General features: G+C 45.0%; 1 protein-coding gene across 1 annotated transcript; it reads left to right on the top strand.

Annotated features, from left to right (window-relative positions):
* Nucleotides 1-27,351, top strand: LOC117796682 (MICAL C-terminal-like protein). Its single transcript, XM_034645382.1, has 6 exons — nucleotides 1-28; nucleotides 985-1,078; nucleotides 16,211-16,310; nucleotides 20,442-20,515; nucleotides 21,344-21,391; nucleotides 23,602-27,351. Exons 3-6 carry the CDS (start codon nucleotides 16,282-16,284, stop codon nucleotides 23,784-23,786), a joined length of 336 nt encoding a protein of 111 aa, XP_034501273.1. The 5' UTR covers nucleotides 1-28; nucleotides 985-1,078; nucleotides 16,211-16,281; the 3' UTR covers nucleotides 23,787-27,351.
* The last annotated feature ends 93 nt before the right edge of the window (nucleotides 27,352-27,444 follow it).

Raw genomic sequence — 27,444 nt, forward strand, 5'->3', positions numbered from 1 at the left:
CCGCTCGCGTCTCTTCACGGGGCTGGAGGTATTTCAGTGATTGTACTCTGAATCCAGGGCAGACCGAGAAGATGGGGAGTTAAGCAGGAGGAGGGGTGAGACGGAGCTGCAGTGAGGAGGAAGAACAGGCACATTCTACCTGCCCAGACAACTGCCGGCCCCTTTCATGTACCCATTCGGCCAGGTGCAACGTCTGTCCTGCCGGGAGATGTGCCTTCTGGCAGTATGCTGTTTGAAAGCAGAGGAAACTGAGGGGGAACAGCGTGTGTAGGGGAAAGGCTTCCCCTCATGTTCCTTCCTAATGCCGACAAGAGGGAAGTAGCCAGTAGGGGAAGGAAGAGCGTCGATGCAAACCCGAGTGTGAATAGGTGTCCACAGGGAGCCGCGGGAGTCTTGCCTCATAATCTGCTGCTAACAGCCGCTGTGCTCCCCTGGGTGTCAGCCCTGCGGTACAGTGAAAGCGTGTTTACAGTCTGTAGCTGAGGATGGGAGCTGGACACGCCGAGCAAGGTGCCCCGAGCCCCGGGAGTTGGCCCGGGGCCTCCTGCTGCAGCCCAGCTTCCCGGGAGCTGTCTGCCGGCTCTTCTTGGGAAGATGGGATGTGCCCACGCTCTGTGTTCGCCCCCAGATCCTCATCCTACTCCGAGTAGTAGCTGCCGTTCTGCATGTGCTATGACCACAGTCAGAGGCCAAGGCTCAGAAGGGTCTGGGAGCAGTGAGAACCTCCCCTCGCCCGGCATCCTCTGCCTGAGGGCACGTCCGTGTGGTTGGCCTGGTCAAAGAGGACTGTCTTCGTGTCTCCATGGGGGCAGACTGAGCTTATAGAGAGACCCGTGCTTTGTGTTTTCACACTAAAGAAGGGAAACGTCAAGATCTAGTTATTTGGGAATTTGGAGGTCATTACCCAAGGAGGGACAGAATCAGCCCCTCACGTGACTCTGCACCTCAAGAGGCCCCGTGTGACGTGCGACCCTGGCATTGCAGGCCATCCAGAGGCAGCTGGAAGAGGTGGAGGAGCGGCAGAGGGCTTCGGAGATCCAAGGCGTGAGGCTGGAGAAGGCGCTGAGAGGGGAAGCAGGTAGGCAGCCCGGCGGATGGGAGAGGCGGGTATGGCTCCACGTCCGTGGTCTGAGAGTAGTGCCAGTCTAACCGTGTTGTCACCCGTGGAACTGTTAATGAGGACATGTGGTGCCAGGTTTCCAAAATCAAACTGATGGTCCAGTTTCAAATTCCTAGGGCCCTGGTCAGCCCGTGGGCCTTGTAACTGGGTTTCTGGCCTGCCCAGTCTCACTTCTGCAACTGTGAGTGTTCTTTGCAATTCGGGGGTTATGAGAAATTCAGAACTATTTGGGTGTTCAGACAACGTTAGTAGTGAATCAAAGCCGGGACTTGAACTCAAAGTCCTCATTTCTTCCTTTTCTAGCTGTGTCCCTTGGGCCGGTCATGTTCCAAACTTCCATGAACTTTCATTTTCTCCTCTAAAATGGGGATATTTGTGGTTTCCTTTAGAACCGACATAAGGATTAAAGAAGAAATTATATATATAAAGAAAATAAATTAGTGTATTGCCTGGTACAAGAATCATAAGCGTTCCACCAATAGCTTCAGATTCTTAGATCCAAACAGAATTCCTCTGGTGAAGACCTACCGTGTGGGAGACATGAAGACAGTGGGTCTATAACGATGAACACAGCCCAGTTTCTGTCTTTGAGAGGTTCACGGTCCATTGAAGGATGCAGGCACGTAACTAAATAGACCACAGTGCAGGAGAACACGTGCAGTGATTGGAACGAGCATTCGGGGAGGGGGGCATGGGAACACAGTCACGAGCTTCCTCACTGACCTTGGGGAGAAGGGCCCTCAGGCTAAGCACCTGGAAGGGGCGCTCCGTGATGATGGAAACCACAGGAAGGATAGGAATTCACCTATTCACCTAGGAGGTGAGGAGATTGTTCTAGAAGAGGGAATGGCACCTGCAAGGGCCAAATGTGAAAACACGGGATGTGCCTCATTGAACAAGGGGCGAGCAAAGGATTCGGAGGTGAGGGATGGCTTAAAGAAACCTACGTTTTTTGGTTTTTTTTGGAAGCTGCCCCAGTACTAGTTTCCAACTAGTGAATTGGAGGGGCCCTTAGAGTTAGGGGTGGTATTGTCTCTTTAGTTTTTGGATGTGCTATCTTTAGCCTTCTGTGTTTTAGATCTAATGGGCGAAAAACCAGACCCTGAAAACATCTCTCTGCGTGCGATCGCATAAGCAGCATGGTGCTTGTTCAGCAACATGGCAGAAGGTTGGGATTGGGATTTCAGTCCTCTTAAAAGTTCAGTTATATGATATCAGCAGGGCAGACCCGGATTTCGTGAGGCCTGAGGTTTGTGCGAAACTGGGCGGGTTGTTCCCGGAGCCTTGCGAGGTCTCAGCCCCGTGAGGGGCCCCGCGGCGTGAGCTTCAGCAGCCGTACGGCTCCCTGGCTTCTGCGTGCCAGGGAAGTGTTGGAGTCCGACTTGACCCCTCCGAGCCTCAGTCCTGGTGTGGAAAGTGGGAGTGCTCATAATACCCGTGTCTTGGATCTGTGCTGAGGATTGGCTAAACCGTTCGTGTGGAAGGCTTAGCACAGCACAGGGCATGGGGTAGACGACTAGTATTTGTTCCATTTCTTTTTTTTTTCCCTAAGATTGTACGTATTTATTTGTGTGTGTGAGAGAGAGACTACAAGTGGGGGAGAAACAGAGGGAGAAACTGATTCCCTGCGGAGCAGGGATCCTGATGCAGGACTCGATCCCAGGACCCTGAGATCATGACCTGAGCCGAAGGCAGACGCTTAACTGACAGCCGCCCAACCGTCCCTGTTCCTTTCTTACTAAAATACGCTGTGCATGTCCTTGCAAAGATAACCCAAATCAGCCTATCAGGAATAGACTTCGTGACAAAAATAATCAGTTTCTTGCCTGGAGTGAGAGTCCCTGTCTGTCTCTACAGCTGTTGCTGGGGTGTTCAGTACAATGAGCTGCCCTTGTTGGCTATATGACCAGATTCCCCATTCAGAAGGCTCTGCACTAATCTTTGGGAATCCACAGATTTCAGTGAGAGCCTTAGAAATGGAAAGGATAAGCTAGCAAAGCTGGGGCACATTTCAGTTTGCTGGGGAGGCAGGATGGCATGGTGGGGAAAGGCACCCAAGAGCCCTGTGTGCAAATTCTGCTCCGTTGCATTTAGGCTGTGTGACCCTGGGAGAGTTGCCTAACCTCTTGGGCTGCAGATTCCTTCTGTGAGAAATGGACCTAATGATCCTCCCATTACCAGGTCACTTTGAGAACGAAGGGCACTGGTGGGCATAGTGCCTCCCAAGAGTGCGTACCACATTGCAGGCATTCAACAACTGCCACCTGGTATCATTTTTACAAAGTCCTCTTCAACATGCCCACACATGCACTGTGAAGGAATTGACTCGCTCATCTTTGCCGCTTGAAATCTACATTCGGGACACCAAATTTTTCAGGCTTCTGAAAATCGCCCTCTCCCCCAAGTGTACAGGAAGGGTCTTTTGAATTATCAGCTAAAGAAAGCCAGCTTGTGTTCTCAAAGGTGTGTCGACCCAGCCAGAAGATGGATTCCCTTCATTCCCTTTACATCTTTAGTAATTTAATTCCCCTGTTCAGTTTATGGGCCTTTCCCCCCCTTGATTGTCCTTGTGTGGGTGACAGAAGCAGATGAACATGGGGCTGGAGCCTGGAAGAGTTGAGTCAAGGAGAGCGGCCCCACAGGAAACTAAACAGAGGATGTGCGAACCAGGCGTCGAAATTAATACACTCCAACTTGTAATAACATTTGTGCAATAATAATATTCCTTTGCAGTTTAATATTCTATTCAGCCCCTTTAAAAGATTGCCCTGGTGCTTAATGAATGACCAATGCTTATTAGGTTAAGTTGTATTTGAGCTGGCCTGTGCTGCTCTGGTTCAAGTGATTTAATGGGAATTATTTAATAGGTATTATTAGGATAATTAGAAAATGATCACAGTTAGGCAATAATATTGAGCTATAAAGGTTGTGAATAACCAAATTTAGAGACAGGCCTGAAAACATGAGTAGTCTGTGACAGTTATGCAAGGCTCCTCTAATAATTACGTGCGCCAGTCTGAAAGGCGCTTTTGTTCCTAGGAGTTATTCATTAGGCGGGCATTGAATTAGAGGAACATGCGGGGGTGCAGGACGGAGGGCAATGATGGCTGATGAGCTAAATGAAGCTTTGATGAGCTCCTAATTGTCGTGACAACAATTCCTTCTTTCTTTCTTCCCAACAGTCAGAAATAAACTCCCCCACCCCCGGGAAGGGTTGTTCCCCATTTTGTCAAGGAAAGAGAAACAAAGAAAAACAAAAATCCAACCACCCACCCTAGATGATAAGTCATGATGTCCTGTCGGTTGTGTGTTGGGAGGCAGGGAGAAGTGTTATGGATGGATGTCCTTGGAAAAGGGAATGGATTCCTCCGGTGCTCCTAGCTGCCCGGAGTTAAGGTCCAGGATGTGCAGGGGCCTGATTGCCCTGGGCCCCCACGCTCTATGGGGAAAACGAGCCAAGCTTTGCGAGCCACTTAGACTCTTCTTGGTCAAGGCGCTCTTAGCCACTGCTTTGTTATCAATGTGGTGGTCAGTGTTAAGTGTGAGGGAATTCCCCAATTTTGCAAGAGACCATGGAATTCCCCAATTTGCAAGAGACCATCATTCAAATTTAGATGGTGTGGATAACAGAATCTCCGCTTTCTTTCAATAATTGGAGGCAGGTAAAATTTGATGAAGACTGAGAGCAGCTTGGAAGAAGAAAAGATTTGTTCCTAGGGGAGGTATGTGGGAGTTACTTTTCCCTTATAGCTCTACAAACCTTTTGGGAAGGTCTACCAGCTGGTTGTCTGCATTGAGCTGTTTGTTTGTTTGTTTGTACAGTTTTTTCAGAGCCAGATGGCTTCTCCTTCACAAAGACAGAGTTTACAAAGTAATAGCAGGATGTGTGAGGGTGCCAGTAGGTGGCAGCAGGAGCACATATTATGCCAAGGGAACGTGCAATGCTAAGCTAGCCAGGAAGAGGGAAGTAGTTTGGCTTACACTCTGTGGTTTTTATCTTGATGGCTGCTGAGCAACAGAAGAAATAATACTTTCCTTGATAATGTAACACGAGGTGTCCTGAAAAGAACGCAGATACCGCAATCAGACACTTGAGAGTTTGAATCCCCACGCCATTCATAGAGAATGCCAGGAGTGACAAGATTCCAAAGTCGATGGCTCAGCAAGCCAGGAATTTGGATGAGTTTGCGGCAACTCTGTGCACGGAAAGCGAACAGTGAAACCCCGTGCACCAGAGCACAGGAGTTGTCTGCTCCCCGCCCAGCAAGCAGCAGGAACGCAGCACGGTACGAGTTACCCTCTACCCGAGTGACCTGGCAGGCCCAGATGGCAGCTGTGCACATGGTGGATGGTGCCACGGCCCAGAAGCTCAGGGCAGGGCCCTCCGCAGCATTTACAGCGGGCACCGGCAAGCCAGCCCTTCCCAGGAAGCAAGTCGTTGTACAGTAGTCCCTCTGAGGGATCCTGACCTCCTTCTCAGAAGTGTCTCCTTGGCTGGTTGCAGGAGTGGCTTGGAGGGTGGTGAGGCCTTGCTGTTAAGCACACTCAGCAGACACGTGCTGGGGGGGATGCTCGGGGGTCTACTCAGGGTCTACTGCAGATTGCCTTAATCAACAAATAGTAATTATGCACCGATTGCATGCGCCCCTCGGATTCCAGCCTCAGTGGCCACCTGTAGAAAGTCAGTGGCCTTCCCACAAACATGGGCCCCATGAGGGTGAGCCCGAGATTCTTTTCCTGAAGAAGAAGGCTTGAATCCTCTCCACTGCGTGGATTCCTGGGGCATCGAGGTCTCAGAGTTAGCAGCCCTAGAGCATTGCTTTAAACACAAAAACCACCATGACAACAGCAAGACGTGCATTTTATATCACAAGTTAGCCCATATAAATATATACTTGAATACAATTCATCAAGAAATAATACTGAATTTTGCAATATATAAAAGACTAGTACTTTCCATTCCATCTTATTTTTAGTGCTTGTGATAACCCATTAGGTTAATTTTGCAACCCTCAGATTTAAAAAAAAAAAAAACCACGGTCATAATGATCTTTACCTGGAAAAATATTTGAAACTAGATTACCAAGTGGCCGACTCAGTCAGAAATAGAGAATGCAGTTCCTGAGAAGCATGGAGCAGCAGAACGGGGGACTAGATGCTGTAACCGCCCATTCACCAAAACAACTATACTTTCCAAAATACTGCTGGGCTCCCAAGTAAGTGAGGTAAACCTCTCAGGGCCAAGAAGAAGGAAGCGTAGGAGAAGAAAAGTGTGCTGAAACTTACGTGTGCCAGGAGGGAAGCAAGCATAAAAAAGAAATCCAGGGTTGCCTTGAGGATAAATACCAGTGGTTTTAAAGTTTAAGCCTTGGGACTAAGGAAAAGGAGGGAAGCTAACCTCGAGAGTCCCGTATTATGCCAGTTCTTCTAACTCCCTGAAAGACAAGCATCGATCGTCTGTGAAAGAAACCAGGCTTTCATTTATGATCTCCGGATTCAGACAAATTAAGTTCAATAAGCTATGAGATGATAATAATAAATAATCCTACAAAACACAAGGAAGTGAGCCACTAAGAATGGCAAAAACAACACATTTAAATGGCCAAGAACTTAAGCTATTATTAATGATTAAATACAGAATATATATGTCTATGTGTCAGACATTTACAGAAACAGATTACACATAAAAATGAGCAAGCAGAAAGAAGCACTACAGAAGTGGACAGGCAACAGCACCTTCATCTTAACCAGCCGTGACCACAGTCAAATGTAACATCTCGAGGTTCCTGTTGTGATGTGTACCAAAAAAGACACATCATTACTTATGCAGCAGCAATGCTTAACCTGAATTTAACCATAAGGAAATAATCAGACAATTGCAAACTAAGAGACCATCTGCAAAATAACACAAATGTCAATGCCATAAAAAAACAAACGGCGTGGCGATATCTAGGAACTGTTCTAGGTGAAAGGAGACTAAAGAAACGTAACAACTAAATACAATGCTTAATCCTTTAGGTTTAAGTTTTTTCAAATAAAAAGCTGAGAAAATGGCCAGGGATTTTTTTTTAAGGATTTTTAAAAAATAAATAAATGGAGAGTCTGAAAATGAAAAATACATTCATTGAAATTAAAAACCCAGTGAATGTACCACACAGCAGCTTGGACACGGCAGTAGAGAGAATGAGTGAATTGGACAATATATCTGAGGAAATGAACCAGAACGCAGCACAGAGAGAGAAGGAGATGGAAAATACGAAAGCGTGGTTTGTGACATAGAAGATAAAACGAGAAGGTGTAGTATGTGTTCGATCAGAGTCCTGGAAGGAGAAAGTGGAAAAAATTAAGGTTGTGTATTATTTGAAGAGATCATGGATGAAGCATGATGACAAAGCATTTATAAATGTTAGCTTTCTTTTTCTGCAAATGGGTGAAAGCCATAAATCTATAGACGCAGAGGTTCCAGGATACAGAAATCAGGATAAATTTGAAATACATCCACACTTTACCTTGGCACAACGAAGGAAAATGTAGACCATCGAGGACAGAGATTATCTTAAAGTGGATAAAGAGTGAAGATAAATCATCTAAAAAGGGAACGAAATTTTTACTAACAGCCCTTTTCTCAGTGGCAAAATGGATGTTACAAGACATCCAGTAATAGCGTCAAACAGCTAAAAAACCCCAACTCTCCAGCGAGAACAGTGTACACAGAAAAAGTGTATTTCAAGAACAAGTGCACAATAAAAAACGTTCATTTTTTTCTCAAATAGAGTTAACCACGTATAAACAAAATTCTAGACAATATACTTTAAGAAGAAAGGGATAAGCAGAAGGATGATCTGAAGTATGGGAAAAGATGGTGAATAAAAAAGTAATAAACATGTGAGTAAATCAAATAAACATTGTTGATATAAAATAACATGGATTTTTAAAACAGAACTGAAGTACTGAACTAAAATAGATATAAGTTTGGAGTTGAGTGATTGGAAGCAAAGTGTCCCAGGGCCCTTATATTGTTTAAAAGAAGGCTAAGAGAATAAGTTTAAACTTTGTTAAGGTATTAAAAGTACCTACTTAAATTTTAAATGTAGACACTAAAACAATAGAAATAAAATTAGTAACTTCCAGATCTGTTGGAGGAAACAAAGGGAAAGAAATTTAAAAAAAATAATGATCAGCCAAACAAAAATCCCAACTGAATTCCAAATAAAAGCAAAAGAGCATTTTAAAAAGATAAAAAGATAGCACAAAGTAAGACATAGAAGCAAATCCAAATATCTCAGTAAACATAATGGAAGTTAATGAACGAGACAACTGTATGCTGTTTAGCAAATCCATATAAAATACAAATACACAAAAAGCTCTAAAGTAAAAGGATGACAAAATATATACTCACTAAATAAAGCTGTGGATAATGTATTGTGTTCAAAATTCTCCATAACAAAAATTATGAAGAAATGAGAAAAAAATCTGGAGGTAATTACATTAAAAGTAGATAAAATAGCCTTTAATACCAAAATGATTGATTAGGAATAAACAGGAATAAAATTACTACATAATTTTTATTATTTTTTAAATATTTTATTTACCTATTCACTTGAGAGGGAGAGAGAAAGCATGAGGGGGGGAGAGGGGCAGAGGGAGAGGAGCAAGGAGATGCGTGCTCAGCACACAGCCCTATGCGGGGCTTGATCCCAGGACCCTGATCATGAGCTGAGTGAAACCAAGAGTCAGAAGTTCCACCAGCTGAGCCACCCAGGTGCCCCATATTACTACGTAATTTTTAAATGATCAACTCACCAAGAAGGTATCACAGTTTTAAATGCATATGTATTGACTATAATAGGCTCAAAATATATGTAACGACAACAACAAAAAAGGATGAACTACAGGGGGAATTTCTACTACTGGGGCAGGAGATTTTAGTATATCTTTCAATGATAGTCAAGCAGACAAAACATTAGTATAAATGTGAACAATGCCACAAATAACCTTACTTTAAAAGGCATTTATAAAACCCTCTACCCCACACTTAGAGAATGTATATTCTCAAGTTCACATGGTGATTTATAAAAATTGACCATACTAGTTCATAAAATAAATCTCAGAGAACCTGAATTCTACAGACCACATCCTATAATACCATGTACTTTCCATGTACTTAACTTAGAAGTCAGTAGCCAAGAGATATTAAAACTATGCATTTGGGAAGTTAAAAGGTATAGTTCTCATGGATCAAAGAAAAAAATCAAATGGGAATTTCTTAAAAATATACTTGAAAATTTAAAATATACCAAATACGGAAAGGAGAACAGATCAAAACTCAGGGGATGCAGTGAAAATGCTGTTGAGAGGTATTGCCTCAGTACTTTTATTGGAAAAGAAGAAAGGCTAAAAGTTAATGAGTTAAGCCTCCAACTTAGAAAAAGCGAAAACAAAATAAACCTAAGAAAGAAGATAATAAGCGGAAGGAAATGAAATAGAGTCGTTGTGAAATGGAGAGGATCAAACAAGCCGAATGTTGGTTCTTTGAAAAGACTAATAAAAGACTAGAAGCAACCCTCTTAAATTGGTTTTTAAAAATAAAATAGAAGACAGAAGACAGAAAGTAGATTAAGAATGAGAAGGGCAGACATAACCATAGATACAGCAGATTTTAAATAAGGAATATAAATGAATATTTAATGTAATTAATTTTAAAATTTGGCAAACTAAGGATGAATTAATAATCACCATGTTAACAAATGAAAAAGGGAAACTATGTAAGTCTTTTCAATATAAGAAGAAATATCATTTGACAAAATTCAGCACTCATTTGGAGAAAAACTTTTAGCAAAAAAGGAACAGAACAAGATACAGTGTTCTTAGTTTGAAGGATATCTTTGAAAATGTTGTGGCAAACATCACTGTTAAATGGTACAATAGTAGAAGCATTCCTTTAAAAATCAGAAGAGAAGAATGACTACTTCTTCTATTCCACATTCCCCAGGAGACCCTAGCCAGTACAGTAAGACAAGGGGGAAACGGCATAAAGTTTGGAAAGGAAGAAGCAAATGTTTGTTGTTTCCAGATAATAGAATTGTCCACATGAGAAGCCCCGCAAAAATGCACAAATTATTAAAAATAAGAGCCTATATGACGGTGATTGGATATAAGCTTAAAATAGAAAAAGCAATTACATTTCTAGATCTCAGCCTAAAGCAATTAAAAAATGAAAGAACAAAGATGTCCCTTGCATTAGCATAAAAACATATGGTACCTAGCAGAAAATCAAACAAAAAATGTACACGACCTTTATGAAGCCAATTTTATTGCTTCACTGAAAGCCACCAAAAGACTGACACATAATCTCACATATACAAAAACCTGGTATCAGCCTACAGTGGCATTGCAGGTCACAGGTAATAAGTGATTCTAGGACAAGTGGTTTTCAGCAGAGGAGAAAGATGAAATTGAGTCTTACGTCATACAAAAAAATCCATTTCGTAAGGATTAAAGATTTTAATATGAAAAGTGAAACTTGAGAAGTTAACAAGAATCTTTTTGACCTCAAGCTGGTAGTCTGTAGACGCTATGAAGGAAAAGAAAAGAAAGACAAGCCATTACTTCAGAAACTACACCTGCAACAAATGCAAGCAAAAAGGATCAGTGTTCTAGACTATGTAAAGAACTCTTCCAAATCATCAAGAAATAGAGAAGCAAATATTTGCCTACATAAAAAATAGGCAAATAATTTGCAGCAACGCGGAGGGAACTACAGGGTATTATACTAAGTGAAATAAGTCCATCAGAGAAAGACAATTATATGATTTCATTCACGTGTGGAATTTAAGAAACAAAACAGAGGATCATAGGGGCAGAGAGGAAAAAATAAAACGAGAAACCAGAGGGGGAGACAAACCATAAGAAACTCTTACTTATAGGAAACACACTGAGGGCTGCTTGAGGGGTGGGGGTGGGGAGATAGGGTAACTGGGTGATGGACACTAAGGAGGGCACGTGATGTAGTGAGCACTGGGTGTTATATAAGACTGATGGATCACTGACCTCTGCCTCTGAAACCAATAATACATGATATGTTAATTAATTGAATTTAAATTAAAAAATAAAAATAGGCAAATAATAAAAATATTTACTTCACAGAAAGAATACTCATTAGTAACTAGGAAAATGCAAACGAAGACTACAATGAGAAACTCTTTTAAACTATTAAATTACCAAAATTTTTAAAACTTGATAACACTAAGGATGTGGCAAGGATGAGAAACCAGGGAAGCTGTTTATTTAGTGTTAGTGGGAGTATAAACAGTCACAGGTCTTTGGAAGACACTTAGGGTTTCTGCCGTGAAAGTGACTGACCTTTTGCATACCATACTACTCAAAAAGTTCATTTGTAAGTGTGTATTCCAGAGCAGAACATGAAGAGTAACTTAGATGTCCATCTACAGGAAAGTGGATCAGTTACGGTATGTTCAAAGATACCCCCAAAGGGATTTTGACTGTTGAGGCAAGGAAGACTCAAAAAAGCCACTGTAAGTTGTTTCATGGAAAAAAAAAAATTGAATGGAATGATTCAGTTCAACTCGTGTTTGTTGAGCATAGCATCAGTAGAAATCAGCACGGCTGGAAGGCAACTCTCTCATGCACCACATTTTAGAATAATCCATAAGAGAAATTAAAAAGGGGACTTGTAATGCAGGATAAAAGTCTGGCTAGAACCTGTGGGTTTAATGCAGCAAAGAGGCTGAATCGGGGCGGGGGGGGGCAGCTCTAAAGACAGCAAAATAGTGCCTTTAAAGCTGTTTCTTTTGGATTGAGAACAAGGAAAGGAGAGGCCCAGTGCTGAGGCAGATGGTGTAAAGTTACATGATGAAAAAAGGCAAAATTTCCAACTCTCAGCTTTTATGTTTTCTTTATCAAGGAAAATGGTCCTCCATCTAGAAATGTTAAACACATCTAGAAGAGGGAATTGAATCTGGATGAGAAATCTAGGTGAGAAAAATGAGAGAGCAATGAATTCAGGTTTCTAAGCCCAGGTGAAAGATGGTATAGAGAGTAGTGTCTTGGGTGTGGCATTACGCAATCAGAATTTGTCGAGTGAACCAAATTAACCCCCTGGTGTTTGAAATAACTGGTAGATGTAACCTCCGTCTTTGGAAACCCATGGAGAGTCCCAGAACCAAAGACTAAAGGCCAGTATATTTTCTATGTTTCATATCACATGGGAAAGAAATATGAATTCTGATCCTTGTCAAAATTCTAGAAAGAATTATTAAAGAAATTGTGAACATTTAGAAGGAAATTTAGAGAGTACTAGGAACCACTGGTGTTTACTGAGAAGCTGTGAAAACAAATGTCATTTCCTTTTCTGGGTGGAGCTGTGAGGTTTGTAGTGCCAATGGACATGGCAGACACTGGGAAGCTTGATTTCAGGAAATTAGTTTACCACATTTCCTGTAACAGCCTCATGGACAAAATAGAGACATGTGTGCTGGATGATGGGGTGCATTCAGAGTCCCAAAGCCTGAGAAGGGTCCTAATGATGGGCCAGATGGCTCTGTTCTTGGTCCAGTCCCATCTGACATTTTGTTTTCAATATTGCATAGAGGTCCAGGATGCCCATTTATCAATTCTGCAGAAATCCCAAAGTGAGGACTGTGTCAGCTCGATAAAATATCCAAAAAGATTCCCCTCTGATGGAACAGAACAGACAAGATGATATTTAACAAGATACATAGAAAGTCATGAGTCAGGTGAAGGGAAAGATCAGTTGCACAAATAGAACACGGAGTCATCAGACGTCACCAGCACCAGGGTGGAAGGACCACCTCCGTGTGCAAGGTAGTAAGAGTCCGGTGAAGACACACGGCAGCCAAGAGACCTCGGCAGCACCATGGTGCCGGGCAAGGGTGCGGGAGGGTCTCTTCACTCTGAGCTGTTGATACTCTGACTCGGACTCACTTTCGGCTACCTCCCCGGGTGGGCAGCCCTCTGTGACACAATGATAAATGACCTGGGGGCGCTGGCTGTGACAGAGCACTTCAGTGAATCCTGAGACCTGTCTTCAAATACGCAAATGCCTTCTGTGTAAAGGTGAAGTCTTCTCTATTTTCCTCCAGAGGGCAAAACTGGACTCAGTGGCCGGGGGGCCAACCCATCGAAGGCCGGTGGAAAGAAGGCTTCTGTATTTCAGAGTAGACAGCCCTGTAGGGAGCTCCCCCATCACGTGGGGCATTGTCGTAGAGGCTGGGGCGGGAGGAGGGAGAGGGAATTCCTGGAACAGATGACCCCAGAGGGTTCTTCCATCATGTATGTTACTTGATTTGAATAATGACCGTTTCCATTTATTGAGCTTAAACCACGTGCCGTGCCTGGGTTAAGGTCTTCGTGTGCACAGTCAATCCCACCGCATTTCCCTCACAGATGAGAGGCCTGGGGCTCAGGGAGGCTATGCTCAGTGTTCAAGCCCACGTGGTGGGGGATGGAAGGGTGCAAGTTGGATCCCAAGTCTGAGTTTAAAGTAACTTTTATGTTATATATGATCTCTGGTCTATATACTTTATTCTTTGATTCCTGTCTGTGTTGTCATAGCAAGGGACATGTTGTATTCTATTTGGCTGTGCAGTGTTGGGTTTCCCCGCTGAACTGCAAGCTGTCAGTTTCCCTAAGAGTTGAAACCAATGCTTATTCATCCCTGCCCCTCAGCACTATGAACACTACTCAGAAGATGTTAGTACTCCACATGTTTATAAATTCATTCATTCATTCATTCATTCATTCATTCATTCATCCAAGAAACCTAAGGAAGAAGAACACCTTGCTTATTTCTCTCCCTCCCTCACTCCCTTTTAATCCTCTCTGTGTAAAACTTCACGTTTTCAACCACCTTGCGAGTCCCTTTGTACCCTACGGCGTACAGTACAAGAGCCTTAGCACGGGGCCTCTATGATGAAATCCTCAGACACTCCCAGACCTCACCCTGCACCCCTCCATGCCCCTTAGCCCTGCCTGATCTCTGTCTCTGCCGCCTTCTGTCCCATCCCCACGTCTTTGCTGACACTGTTCCTTCTTCTCGGAAATGTCCTCTCCCATCCTCGTTATTTCCTCTCCAAGTGTTACCCATTCTTCAACATCCCAGTTCAAACACCACCTTTCTAGGGAAGCCAGCCTCACATCCTGACCAGGAAAACCCTCCCTTCTCCATTTTCTCAGAGTACTTTTTTGCTGCTTTGTTGTTGCAAGTTTCCTAATGGTCTATTTTATTCTAGCTCTTTAAATCCATCTGATTCCAAAGAGTCTTAAAAGAAAAAAAAGCGATGGCAGGCGTTATGCCTTACTATGTCCAGATTTCTCATGATATGTAGCATTATCTGTCACTGTGTCCCCAGTACCGAAAGCAATATCCAGTACCTATTCAATGAGTAGGTGTTACTAGATGAATGAACGAATTCATGCATGGATGGATGGATGAAATGGACAAATGAATGAATTCATCAGAAGTCAAGATCTACATTATAGCACCAGTTTACCCATTATTTATATAATTTGGGGGCACTTCATATAAATCTCTCTAAACCCAAGTGTCCATATCAATAAAAAGGTGGTTAAGAAGACAGAGAGGGGGGCGCCTGGGTGGCTCAGTCATTGGGCATCTGCCTTCGGCTCAGATCATGATCCCAGGGTCCTGGGATGGAGCCCACTACAGGATTCCTGCTCAGAGGGGAATCTGCTTCCCCGTCTGCCTCTGCCTCTCCCCCCACTCACGCTCTCTCTTTCTCTCTATCTCAAATACATAAAATCTTTAAAAAAAAGGGGGGGAGAAAAGGGAACTCATTTTTACAGATGACTTAGTAGGTACAAGGCAATGTGCTCGAGGTGTGACTCACCTTACATGTTTATAAGAAGGAGGGAAGGAGTGAGGAGGAAGGGAGCAGTGCTGTGCAAGCTGCGAGAAGCCTGGCTTAGGATAAAGCTCACTTGAGTTCAGGTCCTGGCTCTGCCACTTACTCACTGTGAGCTTGGGAAAGTTAATCTTCTAAACCTCTGTTTTCTTCAGCTATCAAGTGGTCACAGTAAGCAAATCTGGTGAGTTTGTGATGAGGATTCAATGTGATGTCCCATTAATGCATGGAGCCCACTGACAGGCTCGTGATCACTGCATAACACACAGTAGCTGATTACTATTGTGTTAGTTGTGTGTCTTGTTGTTCAGTCTAACCAATAAAGAAGCAAAGGCTCGAGGTCACGCATAACTTCCGTCCGCGCTGTTTTCCCCTCTGCCTATGGGACACTCCGGTTTAAATCCTTCTAGAATGGCCATGAGCTTTGCAATACACCCTGTGTTCTCATTTCTGGGTGAAATACTAAAAAGCCACCTCCATGTTGCTACTTCTCAAATATGCCCAGATTTTAACATTTTATTATCTAAACCTTTAGCGTCTAACGTTGCATATCTAAAAGCGTTCTTGGTGTTCTCATGGTTATTCTTATGTTTAATAAAGGTCATAATCTAAGTTATAAGCAGGTATGAATATAACTCTCCCAGTGAGACTCAAAGCTAATAACATTCTTTTCTCATCATTTGGCTTTTCTTTGTGCAAAAAATCAAAATGGTAATCACCACCCTTCTATGATTAAATGTAGCATGGGCGTCTCTGCCCCACAAGGGGAGCCACGCCCCACCTGGGCACTCAGTAATCATTTGATTTGGGAGGGGGAAGGGAGAAGATAGTAACCAGCAGAATGACTAGGGTGTTCTTTGGTGGAGAATGTGAGGCATAAACACACGGAAGTTTTACAGAGGACGTACTAGTAGGCAGGAGAAGTTTCATTTATGGCAGGACATGATCAGGATTATATGACCCTTGGAGCTGAAGTATCCTTGGCCCCGATGTCCAAGAGGACCTCGCCCCCAGAGCGTGCCAGGTGGGTTTGATTAGGCAGGCCCGCAACCTGCGGCATCAACAGGCCATCAGGGGGCTGCCGCCTGCTGAGCCCTTTCCCGCTACAAACAGAGCCCACTAAAGCAGGTTGATCGTGGGGAGAGAAATGCCAATCTAACGCATTTGCTGTTGATTTCTTAAGCAGATTCAGGCGCACAAGATGAAGCAGAGCTCTTGCAGGAATGGTTTAAGCTGGCTCTGGAGAAGAATAAATTAATGCGATATGAGTCAGAGCTCCTGATCATGTAAGTAAGGCAACACAGATAACAGTGAGTCCTAAAAGCAAAGCGGTGGGAGTCGGGTGGCTCGCCCTCCCAGGTTGAAGTCCCAGGAATTTTTCTCCTCGTGCATACAGAATTGTGATTGAGGCAAATTGGTATTTGGCGTCTTGCATATCATGTTGTCATTACTGCAGAGAATCTTCGTTGCCTGTTCTCTCTGTGGAGTCCTATGGCTAAAATAGGTGTCAGGTGATGGGTCTGGAGTTGGAGAGCATTTGGATGAGGTATTTGCCGTCTATCCTCCCCCCCCAACTCCGGGCCAGTGGGGGGGGGCACCTGCAGTCGTGCACCTGCGGTGGGGAAGCATGTATCTGGCCTCTGAGTGTGAACCCTGGGAAGGGCTTGGGGAGATCTGCCCGGCCACTTCCTTGCGTATTTAACATACTGAGGGACTGAGACCCCTCCGGCTGTGCTCTCTGAATGAGAGGTTGCAGCCTGGTGGGAGATCAGAAGGTAGAGCTGGGTCTCCTGACATCTGACAGAGTCGAAGGTCACTCAGCCAGATGTGGACATATCTTTGGGGGTAACCATTCAACCCACTACACTAACCTGACCCCAGAATTACACATACTCACCTATGTCGTCACGGAAGTTAATGGACCCACTTGTCTCTTCGGGGGCAAGGCTTCTACTCTAGACCAGTGGATCTCAACTGGGGGCAATTTCACCCCCCAGGGGATATTCAACAATATCTGGAGACGTTTTTGGTTGTCACACCAACCTAAACACCTAAAACACCAATAGTGTCAAGATTGAGAAGTCTTACACCTATGGCAAGGCTCAGAGTAATCAGGAACACAGGTCTGCTCTAGGCAGGCCGATCCCAAGAGAAAAAGGGTGTGAGCTAGGTTCACCTAGTTCTTCCCAAATTTGCCTCTTCCAGGGTGGGAGTGAGTAAGAGTGGGGATTGGGGAAAGAGACCAGGAGTTACACTCATTGAGCTTCATGGACGTGGAAAGAAAGTCCAGGATTGAGGAAGAGACATCTTTCTTAGTAATTATTTTTTCAATCACTATTTTTTAATTGGATACACATGCTGAAACTCAGAGCAACACTTGTCCTTGCCCCCCTGACAGCAAAGCCCTTTTTACACAGTCATACCCTCTGCCTGTGGACCACATCTGAATCACAACGTTCATTCAACAAAAACGTATCCAACACATTCTGTGTGCCAGGAACTGTGCTGGGTACCGTGGAAAGAAGAATAAATAGGGCGATGGTCCCTGTCTTCCAGGATCTCGTGGTTTCGGGGGAGGCAGACATGCAAACACATAGCACACCAGCAACAAGAAAACATGGCGAGAGCTCCGTGGAGGTGCGTGGAAGGAGCAGTCCGTGCACAGGTTCTCCCCGTGAGAATCAGGAAGTCGCTCCTGCTCTGCGCTCAGGGCCTGGCTTCCCTAGTCAGCGTGTGGTCAGAGGGAACCTTCTCTGAGAGAGGCCAGAGGGAAGAACTCAGGCACGGGAGCTAGACAAAAGCAGGTGGGAGGTCTGTTAAAGGATAGGCTTTAGTTTAGGGAAAGAGCTGGTTCAAAAGGACAAACATCTTAGACAAGTGGCTAGAGTGCTTTGGGAAAGCAGATGCCGAGACAGGGTTAGAAGCACAAGAGACAGGGCGCCTGGGTGGCTCAGTTGGCTGAGCGGCTGGCTCTTGATTTCGGCTCAGGCCATGATCTCAGGGTTCCAGGCTCAGGCACGGGAGCTAGACAAAAGCAGGTGGGAGGTCTGTTAAAGGATAGGCTTTAGTTTAGGGAAAGAGCTGGTTCAAAAGGACAAACATCTTAGACAAGTGGCTAGAGTGCTTTGGGAAAGCAGATGCCGAGACAGGGTTAGAAGCACAAGAGACAGGGCGCCTGGGTGGCTCAGTTGGCTGAGCGGCTGGCTCTTGATTTCGGCTCAGGCCATGATCTCAGGGTTCCAGGCTCAGGCACGGGAGCTAGACAAAAGCAGGTGGGAGGTCTGTTAAAGGATAGGCTTTAGTTTAGGGAAAGAGCTGGTTCAAAAGGACAAACATCTTAGACAAGTGGCTAGAGTGCTTTGGGAAAGCAGATGCCGAGACAGGGTTAGAAGCACAAGAGACAGGGCGCCTGGGTGGCTCAGTTGGCTGAGCGGCTGGCTCTTGATTTCGGCTCAGGCCATGATCTCAGGGTTCCAGGCTCAGGCACGGGAGCTAGACAAAAGCAGGTGGGAGGTCTGTTAAAGGATAGGCTTTAGTTTAGGGAAAGAGCTGGTTCAAAAGGACAAACATCTTAGACAAGTGGCTAGAGTGCTTTGGGAAAGCAGATGCCGAGACAGGGGTTAGAAGCACAAGAGACAGGGCGCCTGGGTGGCTCAGTTGGCTGAGCGGCTGGCTCTTGATTTCGGCTCAGGCCATGATCTCAGGGTTCCAGGCTCGAACCCTGAGTTCGGTTTTGTGCTCAGTGGGGAGTCCGCTTGGGATTCTCTCACCCTCCCTACTGCTCTCTCTCTCTCTCTCTCAAATAAATATATAATTCTTTTTTAAAAAGAAAAAGAAGAGACATAGTGGGATAAAGGGAACGGGAGGGGGAGTAAGAGGGAAGTCTGCAGACCTCCGTGGTCCTGAGACCCGTGAAAGGAGAGGGGGAGGAACGAGAACTGGGCAGAGGGGCGTCCGAACTGCGGTGCAGCCCGAGAACGTCTCAGCCAGGCCAAAAGGAGCAGAGACGCCATTGGAGGCGACCAGCTCCAGGACTGCCAGCTGTGCTCTGTCCTTGGCTGGGAGCTGCCCGGGGACAGCGTGGCCTCAGCGCCACACTGAGTGGACTGTGCCTCAGCAGCCAGCTCTCTGCACTCTGCCCAGAAAGTGCTCTCCTAAAGGAAGCCTTGAGTGGTGCACTTCCATGGGCGACCAGAGTGGGCCAAGAGAAGCTCAGGGTCAATACCAAGAGGCAGACTATTGAACATGGCAGGGGTCTTGGCCCAAGTAGTAGGAGAAGTAGGAGAGCTAGGGCAGCCACAGCGGGGCACAGCAAAGCGACCCAATGCCATAGCAGATACACACGCACTGCGGGTGGGGCTGGAAGGGAAGGCCCCATGCTGTCAAACGCAGGGCCCTGTTCTCGCCCTTCCCCCCATCGGTGTCTCTGTAGCAGTGAACCTCTCTCCCCTCGACCTCTCTCTTCTCTCTCAAAACGCTCTCCTCTGGGTTTCTGTGATACTGCATTGCTTGTTTCGATTGCTTTTCAGAGCTTTGATAGCTTCCTCCCTGGTTAGATCTCTTTTGTTTGGCTTCTCAGTGTAGGCATTTCCAAGCTCCTGTCTTCAACCTTTCCTTTCTCTATAGTCTTCCTTTTAGGGATCCCATGGTTTCAACTACCACCTCTGAGCCCTGCGACATCTGTGTGTGGTCCTCATTTCTCCTGAGCACTCCAGGGTTGGGTTTCCAAAGGTGGGGGCCTCCACATTACGCACGGCCTAGCGTGTGGGCACCTTGCACGCACATGGGATATCCCCAGGCATGGAAAGGTCAAGAAATGCCAGACTGACCTTCACCGAGAACTAACTTCGCTTCTTGACTCTGCTGTTCCTATTGGTGGAAACACAGAGACCCCAGCTTGACAACTCCAAAGCATCACTGACTCTTCTTTCCACATCTCCTACCGCCAGATGGATAGCTGTCTGCAGGTTACTGCTCTACCTGGACAAATAGCTCGCTCCTGTCTCCTCCTCGTTGTTTTGTTGTTTTTCACAATCAGAGATTTGGGAGTTGGTAGAGGTGATACTCGAAGTCACGTTGTCCCTAAAGGAGAAAAGAATTTTAGGTTGTCATTGCTTCTCCCCTGGATTATACTATAGCCATCTCTAATGATCCATCCCCAGAGGGTGGCCTGGATGGCCTTCCAGACGCCCCCTGGGATCACATCACAACCTTCAGCTGCTCCATCGTGTCTAGAAGCCAGCGTATCCCCAGCAGCCCTTCTCGGCTCCTTCAGCAGCAAACCTTTCCATTTAGAGAGATTCTAAGACCCCAGTTTTAATAAGAAAAAAAAAGTACAGTAGCTATTGTCAGTGAGCTTATGTGTTTCTAGGCAGATCTTCAGTATTTACAAGGTGTGAACGTTTTCTTACCCCCAGGGCCCAAGAATTAGAATTGGAAGATCATCAAAGCAGACTGGAACAGAAATTAAGACAGAAAATGCTCAAGGAGGGTGAGTACAATGATGTGTGTTTGGGTCCCTGTGAAGGACATTTTCCCCAGAAAGGCACTTGCACAGAGCGCAGCCCAAAGCAGGGCGCTCTTCCCATCTTGCGCGAGCAGCCTGGAGGCGAAGGGGGAGGCTGGAGAGGTGGAAGCCCACCGCCTGCCCAGCAAGGCACTTCTGGCTTCGTTCACCTGGGCTGTGAGGGCAGCATGGGACTCCATCCCACAGGCTAATAGAACAATACAGTTCATTCACTTTCCCATCTATTCAGTTTAGAAATATTTCGCCGAGAGTCTAGTGTGGGCCTGGCGTGTGAAGAGGAGCACCCCTGCCCTGGGATCTCACTGGAGAAGCCAACACAGAGACAGATGATTGTAGTACACTGAGATGAGGGCCAGGACACAGGCGCCCGAGGAAGGCGGGCCTCGTTCTGCGGGGCACTAGACGTGGTACTGGAAGCAGCCCTCCCCGCATGGGCAGAGCCAGGGCAGCACATGTGAGAAAATGATCTCCACCACGAAGGAGGGAGAGTTGAAATAAATTCAATTGACACGCTGGCCTGATTTATGTGTTCATTGGCTCCAGCACGCTAGGCGTATTTACCGTTTTGTACGTGCGTGTTCGTGGGATCAGATCCCCGCATGGCTTTCCTGCACTTAGACCTAAGTCTAAAAGGACAAGTTCAACAATTTCTGTATACCCCACGGACCAAACATGGTACCTCCCTAAGGGGGTTGCTGGTACAGGGCAAGCACCTAGCAAATATTGGATATTAGTAAATATTAACCATCATCATGGTTGTTTTTACTTAGGCATTTTATCCCCATTTTACAGTTCAGAAAACTGAGTCTCAAGACACTTGGCATGCTCGGCGTGCTCAAGGTAAGTAGTGAGGGGGCTGAGATTCAGGAACAGACCACCACAGACTCAGGGTCTCCTGCTCTTCCCCACATACTAGTGATTTGTGGCCTTCTTTTATAGCAAGGAAATTCTTTTTCTGGCAAAATCCTTGTAAGGCTGCACTATATAGAACGGATGAAATTGGTATACATCATTTGCATTTGTCAGAAGGGCTCAGATGATAAGCCAACATTGAGAGAGAAATTTTTTGTTTTTCTGTGTTGATTATCAAATAAGGACCAACACTGGAATAGACCTAGGTTAACAAGCCATAGAGCGTAATATCTGACTTACACGTCTAATAAAGATATAAATTCGCTCCATTTCGGGATGGTAAAATAAATACCTCCAACAAACCCCATTCGCCACCGTTGAATTTTCTGTTTTTTTAATTTTTACTGAGGAGTGAGGATCATACATTTCTTCAGTCCTCTCAGGTGTACCAAACAAAACAAAAGCTTCTTCATTTTAACTATACCTGAGCTCATCTTCCACAAAAGCTTTATCCCACTAGTTAGCAAGAGAGAAAAGAACTTTATTTATCCCTCCCTAGTAAACGCAGTCTGATGCAATGATTTAAACAGTCCCTGTAGGACGTGCTCAGTCTCTTTGGGATGAAAATGCTCAGTCTGGGCAATGGCCGCCTTTACTTTCTGCTTTTCCCCCTAAGGCCAGTAACCGGGGGAGGCAGGTTTGTGTGACTTCTCGTTAGGTGTCTGTTCTGGTGGCTCTGAGGCATGAGCCCCCGCACAGCTGTGTCCTGTCCCTGGGCTGCTTTCTGTCCGCTGACATTTGCAGCTAAGGACTGTGGCTGGCCTCCTCCATAGCCTGGCCACCCCTCAGCACGTCTGGAGCCTGCGGGCATTCCCTGGCTTACTCAGCCTCGGCTCTGCACATCCTCCATTCGGCTTGGCCACACGGTCTCCGCTGTGGGACCACATCTCTCCTCAACATGGGGGAGCCCTATGGGAGACCCACTGACCAGCCGGTGGGCACTTCTGGGCCTTACCTGGGCCACACAGAGCAGGTGGAGATCTGGGGACACAGACTCGGACCCTTCCCTGCCCAGCCGCAATGTACTACTGCCCCATGTTTACACATAAGGCGCCCTTCCAGCCAGCTGCTTCCCAGAATTCCAACAAGGGGCAGGGTAAGAATCCTTTGGCCCTTAGCGTTCCCATCAAATGGTGTGACATTTCCTGGCCCGGAGTAGAGAGGCTGGAACACAGGGCTCCCACCCTCTGCTTCTCCTCTTTTCTCTCCATAAAACATGAGATGCAAAGGGAATTGTGCTTCTCCACCACCCTTGTGTCATGTGTACCTTCTTCCTGACCCTGTCCTCAGAACTAAGCCCGACATGAGAAACAGTGGCCTTTTGCTCCAGGATCGGGCTCACTGCCTACTCCCCAGTTCGTTACAGGGAATGGAGGAAGGTATTTATTATAAAGTCCTCTCCCAAGGCAATAATCTGGTTGACAAGCCTTACATCTGCCTTAACATCTATTTTGACTGTCAGAAAGTCATTACTACCTGTTTCTTACTCTTTCCTTTCCTTTTATAGCAATCTTATGTCCCCCAGGCAATCAGATGCATCAGGCCAATTAGGAAGAAGCTCTTGTACTCTGAAGGCAAAAGGGAAAAAATAGTTACAGTCTGGAGACACAGTCCCATCGGCCAACCAGAGCCTTATTTTCCTCCCGCCTGGTCTCTACTCAAAGGGCTGCAATTTGTCATTAACTACAAATGAAACAAAAGGATTCTCGTCATTGAAATCGTAGCCACCGATGCAGGCACTCCACTTAGAGACTTTGCACATAGATTTCTTTGTTGTAGTTCAGACGTGTTTAGGGAAAACAGCCTTCTTGTTGTTTTGCTGGTTTCTTTTTTGCGGGGGAGGGGAGGCTGGAGGACTCGGGCTTGGCTGATATTCTTTTTCCTCACAAAGGGATTTCCCCCTGTTGCTTTATATATAGTCTCAAGATGAAAACTGAGCTGATTCCAGCACAAAGCACCCTCCTTGCTAATCTGTGGCTTCAGAACAGTTCCCTGGTGTTAAATTCATTTCCTTGTTTTCTCCGTGGAAATTAAAAGGCAGAACAAGGGCAAAACAATCAAGAATGCCCACGCCAAGAGCTCTCTCCCTGGGCCAAATGTTACCTGAGGTCCCATGCTTTTCCTTTTTTGTTTTTTAGAGAGCCAGAAAGATGAGAATGATCTCAATGAGGAGAGAGAAATATTCAGCGAGATGATGCAAGTGATTGAACAAAGGGACAGACTCGTGGACTCCTTAGAGGAACAGCGCATAAAAGAAAAGGCTGAAGACCAGCACTTTGAAAGCTTCATATTCTCCCGGGGCTGTCAGCTGAGCAGGACGTGAGCAGGCCCAAGGCGCTCCCCCTGGATGCTGGCTGAGGGCGAATGGGGCCAGGCACACCCCACATACTCGCAGTTCCTCTGGCAGGATCTGCCATACCTGGAACTAAAGTGATACCCTATTGCCATTTTTTCTTAAACATTAAAATTCTCTCATACGGAGTACAGCTGCCCAAGACCCTTCCCGAGATTATAATGAACAAAGTACGAAGTCTGTTCTGAGATCCGCATATTGGCAGGTCTCACGTTGGAGTGACCTTGGCGGATGACCAGCATTGTCTTCCTGAGAAAGTGACACTGGGATCGACTTTCCTGCTGCCTTTATCGTTTATCTTCCCAATTCATTGAGTTACACATCTTCAGATTTTTAAGAAGCCGCCTTTCCATTAATATATCCATATTTGCCCTTTTTTGCATGGATGACCGGTTTCCAAATGTCAGAAAGAAGCAGCCGCAGTTTAAAGATTAGGTTAATATTTAAATTGTGTTTCCAGAGAAAAAGGAGAAACCTTGAGATTACTGATTACACAAAGCAAATAACTCATATAGCAGGTGTTAATTCAATCCAGGGTGGATTTAATTTACCAGTTGTATTTATAAGCCTTAATATAATATACGTAAGCAATGAGAGCTTAATACAACATTTGAGCCTTAATTTTATTTAAAAAACAAAAAAAGGAAAGGAAAAAGGAAATAAAACTTTGCCCCTGTAACATAATGAAAAGCAATTCTAGAAAAGGAATCGTTTTCCAGTGCCTTTATATATAACTGTTGGTGATGGCAAAAAGGGAAGCTCATTTGTTGATAAAGTATCAGTGAGGCTGGGACTGCTACTGAAAACACACCCACTAGCGATCCAAGATGAGGATGCTTCCCGAAGGCTGTCTTCTCAGGTCCAAAGAGAAGCATCTCCCACACTCTCTCCAGGGATTCCCCAGGAACGCCACCGGACAAGAACAGAACCACTTTTGATTTCACAGAGGACCTGAGTACCATGACCCCATTTACCAAATGCAGGGACCAAATCCCAAACTGGGTCATGGATTTTTTACATGACATTTTCAGTATGAAAAGAAAGCCAGGGGATGGAGTTTTGTGTGCTGACAGGGGATTCCTGGGCTGTTCTGATGGGTCCTATGGGTACCAAAGAAAACGGATCTGTTTTACATAGTGATCTGTTGTCAGAAAGAATTGGATTGTTTTCCCTCAGTGGGATTCTTTGAAGATTCAGTCTGTTGCTGACAAGAGACGGACTGAGGAACTCTTTGTTATATGTCTGGCCGCTCTCATTTCTGCAAGTGTGTAAATGTGTCACTGAACAGAAGGTGCTTTGCAACAGTTGGCTCTGACCGGAGACCTTACTCTCCTCAATATAAGCTGACCACGAACCACTGCTGTCTGAGATGCTGTCCGCACACGCCAGTCTGGCCAGCGGGCGAGCCAGAAATCAGATATGTAACTGGATTTCCCAAGCCCACCAACATTTTGGGCAGTGTGAAATGCAACCTTTCCATGGCGTACCAAATTCTGAAGGTTGCAGTCTTCTTTTCCTTTCTTCTTTCCTCCTTCCTTCTTCCTTTTTCCTTTTTTTAAAAAAAAGAATCAGATCTTCTAGAGCGTGAATTCTTCTATGAGGGAATACGTGCAGGTATCTATCAAAATTGTGCCATTTATGGCTATTTATTCTTATTTATTTATATATTTGGTGGAAATTGCTAATCTGATTTCCTCCTACTTCTGGTTTTCCTGCGTTATGCTACTGGCACTAAGATATTGGTATATAAGCTATTTGACATACAAATAACCCAGATGTTTGGGGCAGTGAGTTGTATAGTATTAAAGATTTATGGAGATAGTTAAAATAATATTTTCAGTCATTAGGTATTTAAAGGTGAGACTACGGATACTCAGGAATTTTAATTCATTTAAGGAAAAAAGATAAAGAACTTCAGTTTTTATTCTAGAATGTTTAGAAATACCGGAACCCAGTCTTTTCTGTCAGTTACATGAAAGTGTGCTATTTGGTGGTGGTGTGCATTTAACAGAGGATGGTCACAGGTGTAGTGTCTGGGTCGTTACGATACAAAAGAATTGCCACTTATTTTAATTTGTTCTATTTTCCTCTAAAAGAAAGATTCTCCCACGAGGGTCAAGAAAGAAGGTGTTTCTTGGCCCTAGTATCCTGTTAATAGATGGGAGAAGCAATTCGTTTGCTTTCTCTCCCAAAGACTAGTTCTGGAGTTTAAGGCTGAGTCTTATCTGGCCAGGTTGAAACATAAACCTCATATGTAACAGCCTTCTACTTACACTGGCTTTCGGCTTAACAGCACATAAAACCGTTTCAATGAACACTTCCAAAAGGACACAAGTAATGTAGCCGTTGAATTATTTTGAATAGTTCCATTCCTTAGTCACAAATAAAGAATGTTCTAAGACCCTCAAAATGTAAAATATTGTGCATTTTAAAGATTTTTTTATGCAATATGAGTAGGGTTATGATGAAAACAGCTTCTTCTGTCCCATAAAAGGACACTCATGATCAAAGCTGGGCAATGTAGGACTCTGACACATAAAGCCCCAGACAAAGGTCATATTTGAGAGGCAGTCTGGCAGTTAAACTAAAGGGCTCATGATAGTTACAAGTTAAGGATTTTATGTAAGATAGACCGGGGAGACAGTTCTTAAGCTTGCTCTCCCAAACCATTCATCTGTTGATCTATTTGTGCACCAAACATTCTCTGATTGCGTATGGGGTCGTGCAGCCCCAAACAGGTGCTAGCATGAGGGAAGAGTATTAGTCCTCCACTCCACCCACAAATAAATGCAAAGATAAGCAAGTACCACTCCCAAATAAATACAAAGATAAAGAACTACTTTTATTCTGAGTGTCAGCCTATTCTACTCACATTTATCTCCAGCATAAGGACTTTTGTCCCCAACAATTACAGCACTTCTTTGGCCACAAAAATAAGTTCGTTTCTAAAACTGTGAAAAATAATATCAGGTTGTACCGTTTCATTTAAACCTTGACTTTGGCAGTGTTAGGCTGCTTGGAATCAATCAATGCTGCGATGCAGCATGTTAATTGCAACCGAGAATGGAAGTGGCAGGTGTTTCCAACTCTGATGAGCTGCAGTGAAATTGATGTTTTCTGTGTTCTGGAGGCAAATGACAATTCAGCAATGTCTGTCTTCCCAGGAAGCAGATTTACGGGCTTTTCCTTCCAAACTGGAAATGGCAGCAAGTCCCATCCAGGTGGCTGATCAGAGAACTACCTCAGCAGGGCAGAGGTGGTAGGGGGCAGCTGGGGCTGCCACATGAACAGAGAGAGTGGCAGTCATTGGATATGGTGAGCTCGAATGTAGTTTATTGTAATAGGAAGGTTCACGTACAGGGGAGCGTGCACTATTTCACCTACTGTTTATCTTCTAACCTCACTGCTGAGTAGCTTGTAAAGGATTAATTTGCTCCGACCATTGGGAACTATTCATGTGGACTGAAATGCATTACATGTGTACTGCTATAAATACTGAAATGAATCAAAAATAAATGGTTTTCTGTTAAAAGAATCAAAACGTTCTCCTGTGGGCTTGGTCTGGCACTTCCGAGAGCAGCCTCCTTTCCATTTCTTTCTTTGCCGTGAGAGGAACGGGGCAAAGTTG

The sequence above is a fragment of the Ailuropoda melanoleuca genome, chromosome 16, assembly GCF_002007445.2.
Source record: "Ailuropoda melanoleuca isolate Jingjing chromosome 16, ASM200744v2, whole genome shotgun sequence".
In the NCBI taxonomy this organism is placed as follows: domain Eukaryota; kingdom Metazoa; phylum Chordata; class Mammalia; order Carnivora; family Ursidae; genus Ailuropoda; species Ailuropoda melanoleuca.

Coding starts and splice junctions, on each gene's coding strand:
- LOC117796682 (XM_034645382.1), top strand. CDS start 16,282: ATGCGATATGAGTCAGAGCTCCTGATCAT. Junction 20,516..21,343: donor ACAGAAAATGCTCAAGGAGG/GTGAGTACAATG, acceptor CCCATTTTACAG/TTCAGAAAACTGAGTCTCAA. Junction 21,392..23,601: donor GCATGCTCGGCGTGCTCAAG/GTAAGTAGTGAG, acceptor TTTGTTTTTTAG/AGAGCCAGAAAGATGAGAAT.